This window comes from Babylonia areolata, chromosome 2 (genome assembly GCF_041734735.1).
Source record: "Babylonia areolata isolate BAREFJ2019XMU chromosome 2, ASM4173473v1, whole genome shotgun sequence".
In the NCBI taxonomy this organism is placed as follows: domain Eukaryota; kingdom Metazoa; phylum Mollusca; class Gastropoda; order Neogastropoda; family Buccinidae; genus Babylonia; species Babylonia areolata.
The window spans coordinates 2,582,020-2,588,767 of NC_134877.1; the positions used below are offsets into that span (position 1 = coordinate 2,582,020).

Sequence of the window (6,748 nt, forward strand, 5' to 3'; positions counted from 1 at the left end):
TTCTACTTTATTGTTTCATCTATCTATCTATCTATCTATCTATCTATCTACGACACAACAAAACACGAACACAGGACAGCATTCCATGCAAGCCAGTGTGTTGGTGTTTACAGTGACCATCTCTTGCTGCTGTGCCGAGTGGTGCATACAGCACAGCACAGCACTGCAAAACACGGCACGACACAGCACAGCACAGCACAGCACTGCAAAACACGGCACGACACAGCACAGCACAGCACAGCACAGCACAGCACACCCACCACAGCACACCCCAACACAGCACAGCACACCCCACCACAGCACAGCACACCCCAACACAGTACAGCACAGCACAGCACACCCCAACACAGCACAGCACACCCCACCACAGCACAGCACAGCACAGCACACCCCACCACAGCACAGCACAGCACAGCACAGCACAGCACAGCACAGCACACCCCACCACAGCACAGCACAGCACAGCACACCCCACCACAGCACAGCACAGCACAGCACAGCACACCCCACCACAGCACAGCACAGCACAGCACAGCACAGCACACCCCAACACAATACAGCACAGCACAGCACACCCCACCACAGCACAGCACACCCCAACACAGCACAGCACACCCCACCACAGCACAGCACAGCACAGCACACCCCACCACAGCACAGCACAACACAACACAGTACAACACAGCACAGCACACCCCACCACAGCACAGCACAGCACAGCACAGCACAGCACACCCCACCACAGCACAGCACAGCACAGCACAGCACAGCACAGCACAGCACAGCACAGCACAGCACACCCACCACAGCACAGCACACCCCAACACAGCACAGCACACCCCAACACAGCACAGCACAGCACAGCACACCCCACCACAGCACAGCACACCCCAACACAGCACAGCACAGCACAGCACACCCCACCACAGCACAGCACACCCCAACACAGCACAGCACAGCACAGCACACCCACCACAGCACAGCACACCCCACCACAGCACAGCACACCCCAACACAGCACAGCACAGCACAGCACAGCACACCCCACCACAGCACAGCACAGCACAGCACACCCCAACACAGCACAGCACAGCACAGCACACCCCACCACAGCACAGCACAGCACACCCCAACACAGCACAGCACAGCACAGCACACCCCAACACAGCACAGCACAGCACAGCACACCCCACCACACCACAGCACACCCCAACACAACACAGCACACCCCAACACAGCACAGCACAGCACAGCACACCCCACCACACCACAGCACACCCCAACACAACACAGCACAGCACAGCACACCCCAACACAACACAGCACACCCCAACACAACACAGCACAGCACAGCACACCCCAACACAACACAGCACAGCACAGCACAGCACACCCCAACACAACACAGCACAGCACAGCACACCCCAACACAACACAGCACAGCACAGCACAGCACACCCCAACACAACACAGCACAGCACAGCACACCCCAACACAACACAGCACAGCACAGCACAGCACACCCCAACACAACACAGCACACCCCAACACAGCACAGCACAGCACAACACAGTACAACACAGCACAGCACAGCACAGCACACCCCAACACGGCACAGCACACCCCAACACAGCACAGCACAACACAGCACATCCACCACAGCACAGCACAGCACAGCACAGCACACCCCAACACAGCACAGCACAGCACAACACAGTACAACACAGCACAGCACAGCACAGCACACCCCAACACGTCACAGCACACCCCAACACAGCACAGCACAACACAGCACATCCACCACAGCACAGCACAGCACAGCACAGCACACCCCACCACACCACAGCACAGCACAGCACACCCCACCACAGCACAGCACAGCACACCCACCCCACCACAGCACAGCACAGCACACCCACCCCACCACAGCACAGCACAGCACACCCCACCACAGCACAGCACAGCACAGCACACCCCACCACAGCACAGCACACCCACCACAGCACAGCACACCCCACCACAGCACAGCACAGCACAGCACAGCACAGCACAGCACACCCGCCACAGCACAGCACACCCCACCACAGCACAGCACAGCACAGCACACCCACCACAGCACAGCACACCCCAGCACAGCACAGCACAGCACAGCACAGCACACCCGCCACAGCACAGCACACCCCACCACAGCACAGCACAGCACAGCACACCCCAACACAGTACAGCATAGCACACCCCACCCCGCCACAGCACAGCACAGCACACCCCGCCACAGCACAGCACAGCACAGCACACCCCGCCACAGCACAGCACAGCACACCCCGCCACAGCACAGCACACCCCGCCACAGCACAGCACACCCCGCCACAGCACAGCACAGCACAGCACACCCCGCCACAGCACAGCACAGCACACCCCACCACAGCACACCCACGCTTGTCACTCCGTCACTGTTGCAGTGACCATCTTCTGCTGCTGTGTGGAGTGGCGCATTCCACGGACGCGGCAGGAGATCGATGAAACCTATCAGCGACGGAAGCTGAACCAGAAATACCTGCACCAGTTGGAGAGGAACCCTGATCAGATCCTCAGAAACAACAACAACAACAACACTACTACTAATAGCAACGACGATTCTTACAGCTTCGGTGAGATCTGACAGTTTTGTTGGTGGTGGTGTTGTTTTCCCCCAGCAGTGTTTGTGTGTGTGTGTGTGTGTGTGTGAGGAGTAGGTCGGGTAGAGTGGGGAGGGGGAGGGGGAAGGGGTGTTGCGGGGAGGGGGAGGAGGGGGGGGGTCTGTGAGTAGGTGTGTGACGGGAGGGCATGGGAGGGAGAAGAGTACATGTACGTGTGTGTGCGTGCGTGTGTGCATGTGTGTGTGTGTGTGGGGGGGTGGGGGGGGGAGGGGGGAGGGGGGAGGGGGGATGCGCGCTTGCGTGTGTACGTGTGTGTGTGTATGTACGTGCGTGTGGATGTGTACGTCTGGGTCTCCGTGAAGAAGCCCCCTATTGTCAGAATCTTAGACCCTTCTGAACAAATGTTAGTCTTTATTTTACCTTTAGTTTACAACCCACGTGTGTTTTTGTGCTGACTAACTAACTAACTAACGAACTATTGACCAATAAAATTAATGTAGTTAATCATTCATTCATTCAGTCAGTCAGTTAATTAGTTAGTTAGTTAGCCTGTATACACATACCATCTCCATTTGTAAATCTATTCTAATCTTCCACGCACCACAGATGACGAATTCGACAACATCAATCGACTGCGAGCCACCCGCCGCCAACAGCAACAACAACAACAACCCAACAACAACAGCCACAACCACCGCCACCACCATCAAGACCCACGACAGCATCGTCAGACTAACAACCACAACCAGCAACACCAGCAGCGCAACCACACCACCGCCCCTGCCACCACTTCCGCTTCCGGAGCGAGCCGTGGTGGTGTAGCGGTGACGGAGGCCTCGGCCCGTCTGGCCCGCCTGGCCAAGAGTCAGGTGTGTGGAGTTCGAACCCCCTTCCAGACCTCCGCCCTGACCGCCCTGCAGAAGCACAAGCAGGCGCAGCGTCAGTCGCAGCAACAGCGTCCTGCCAGCGGTCAGTAGAACCTGAGGATGGAAGTCTTGCCCAAGCCAAGCCCACAGACGTCGAGGATGGATTCCGGTTAGAACGCCGTCACTGATTGGATGACACCGCGATGAACCCTGTGCCTGTACGGCACCGTAACGTCGCCTACTTTGCTTTGCATACGTGCCATGGCAACAAAGGTGTTGTCTTTTGTAAACTTCTACATTTCAGCCTCTGGTATAAATCATAAAAAAGGAGAGTTTCAGTTTTCAGTTTCACTTTCTCAAGGAGGCGTCACTGCGTTCGGACAAATCCATACACGCTACACCACATCTGTTGAGCAGATGCCTGACCAGCAGCATAACCCAACGCGCTTAGTCAGGCCTTGAGTGCATGCTTACATATTTGTGTACCTATGAAAGTGGATTTCATTTTACGTAATTTCGCCAGAGGACAACACTCTCGTTGCCATGGGTTCTTTTTCAGTGCGCCAAGTGCGTGCTGCACACGGGACCTCGGTTTATCGTCTCATCCGAAAGACTAGACGCTCAGTTTGATTTTCCAGTCAAACTTAGGAGAAAGGGCGAGAGCGGGATTCGAACCCACACCCTCACGGACTCTCTGTATTGGCAGCTGAGCGTCTTAACCATTCTGCCACCTTCCGCTTGGAGAGAAAATTGATATATAATTATATAGATAGATATATGAATATATAAGTATGTGTTGCTCTGCTTTGTCTGGCCCCGAAGCTCCGAATTTTACGGAGATATATCTGTTGAGACAAAAAATGATTCAATACAGTACAATACAAAAAATTATGACGTGAATATCAAGCTAAAGTTGGCGTTACACACACACACACACACACACTGCACATACACACTGCACACACACACACACACACACACACACACACACACATACACACTGCACATACACACACACACACACACACATATATATATATATATATATATATGAATTTCTTTTAATTAAAAAAAAAGAAAAAAAAGTCGTATTAATGTCAGCAGACCAGAAGGTTGAAAAGATGTCAGTCCGACACAGCCATCAATGATTCGTTCAGGAAGAATGCCCCCCAAAATGAACTGAAGGCGAAATTTGGCATTATTTTATGAAACGATTCTTTTCTATCTTTGGAGACGTACCCCTCTGAAACCAACAAGGTTTCATCCGGGGTTAGACATGCATAGTAATTTGTCTTTGATATGTTTCCCAACATTTACAGAACTTTCGTGTCAAGGGAATTAACTCATGGACACTGCTGATTATACATTCCGAGGAAAACTATTGGATTAGTTCCCTTTAGACTCCAGACTTTCGTCAACATTTCGAATTGTTTGCTTCTTCAACATCTTCGGTCTGCAAAGGTCAGCGACTTCTGGTGTGAATGAAATCATCAACCATGTGCATTTTGTTGATGCTGATGATGAGAGTTTAAGAATTAATGCTCCTTTCTGTGTCTCATAATAAGTTCAATTGTGGCAGGTCCACTTCCTTTGCGTTAGCTGTGCTTGACTATGTGTGTATACATATGTATGTGTACATAACTACATGCATGTATATGAATGTGTATTGTGTGTGCGTGAGTTTATGTAAGTTTGTGCCTGCCTATGTGTGCGTATGTGTTAGGGTAGCTGTTAGATACACATGTATTGTTAAAATGTATGTATGCAGTGTGTGTGTGTGTGTGTGTGTGTGTGTGTGTGTGTGTGTGTGTGTGGTCATATTTTGGTGTGTGTATGTAACAAAGACGTAATGTTTTATGTTAACAAAGCGTTTTTGTAAAGCACCTAGAGCAGATTTCTGGATAGTGTGCTATATAAGTATCCATTATTATTATTATTATTATTATTATTATTATTATATTAGACATTGATCAATATTGAATCTAGTTGTGCTGATCGTAATTATTCCTTATCAAGCGTGCCATATATATCTTCTTTTCTTTTTTTCTGAATAAAAAAAAAATAAAAAAAAAAAAGAGAAGAGAAGAGAGAGAGAGAGAGAGAGAGAGAGAGAGAGAGAGAGAGAAGTCTGAAGTCTGAATGGTTTATTGTTTAGGCCTTTCTGCCCGTGACAACAGGGGGGGGGGGGCTTCCGTGTTAACATCCATTATAAAGAACAGCGCCAATATATGTAAAGCAAACAAAGGGTAGAAAAGAGAGAAAGGACAGAGTAAGACAGAGAGAGAGAGAGAGGGAGAGAGAGGGACAGAAAGAAGAAGAAAAAGACAAAAGATAGATGGGCTGATTGGTGTGTAATCATGCGTCATTAACCAAAGATAGACTTGTTTCTATGGGTGAAGGCTTTGGACAAGAACAGAGAGAGTGGAATGCATGTCTTCACATCTGCAAACAACAGTGACAATTTAAATGCATTGGGGCGCACATGATACTTCTTCGGTATATACTGTTCTCTGAGATTTTTGTATTCTGGGCATGTCAAAATAAAATGGAGTTCGGTTTCTTGTTCATCTTTACAGAATAAGCAACACATATTTTCACGCTTTTTTGAATATCTCAATCTATGCGGTTTCAATGGAGATACACCAAGTCTGACTCTTGTGAGAACTTTTCTTAAAACAGGGTTCTTGATTATGTTTAGATATTGCGGGGCGTTGTGTAGTTGTCTGAATGTAGAATATAAGGTAAATCTATCATGTGATGTTACACTGCTTTCCAAATCTTGCAGATGGCAATCAAATAATCTCTGTTTAAAAGCACACAAGAAACTGTTTATATTTTCCACACCCTGGTTTTCCCACACATAGCCAAATCCATATCTATATAATGTAAAACAAATTCGTGATGCCCAGTTGTATTTATCCCTACAATGGAGACCATACAACATTCTATATGCTTTAAATGGAATGCGAGTTTCATGCATCCTAGTAACATTTAACCAATATCTAATACAATTAGTGTAGGTCTGGATATATAAAGGATATCTACCCGTTTCACAGTAAATTAAAGTGCTTGGTGTTTTCACACTGATATTTAGCAGACGTTTGATAGCGAATAAGTGTACTCTTTCAATGACAGTATGGTCTGCCATTAATCCCCAGACTTCTGACCCATAGGTTAACATTGGTTGAATTTGACAATCAAATAATTTGAAGAAGATTTTCGGACAATTTTCCCCTAACGTCCACA

The 6,748-nt window shown here is 49.1% G+C and overlaps 1 protein-coding gene across 1 annotated transcript in view; it reads left to right on the forward strand.

Moving 5' to 3' along the window:
- LOC143278650 (uncharacterized) overlaps positions 1-4,402 on the forward strand; it is an 8,324-nt gene extending 3,922 nt beyond the window's left edge. The window contains exons 3-4 of the mRNA XM_076583292.1: positions 2,460-2,648; positions 3,243-4,402. Coding sequence (XP_076439407.1) covers positions 2,460-2,648; positions 3,243-3,613 — 560 coding nt within the window. The 3' untranslated portion in view covers positions 3,614-4,402. The remainder of the gene's footprint in view (positions 1-2,459; positions 2,649-3,242) is intronic.
- Positions 4,403-6,748: the final 2,346 nt, after the last annotated feature.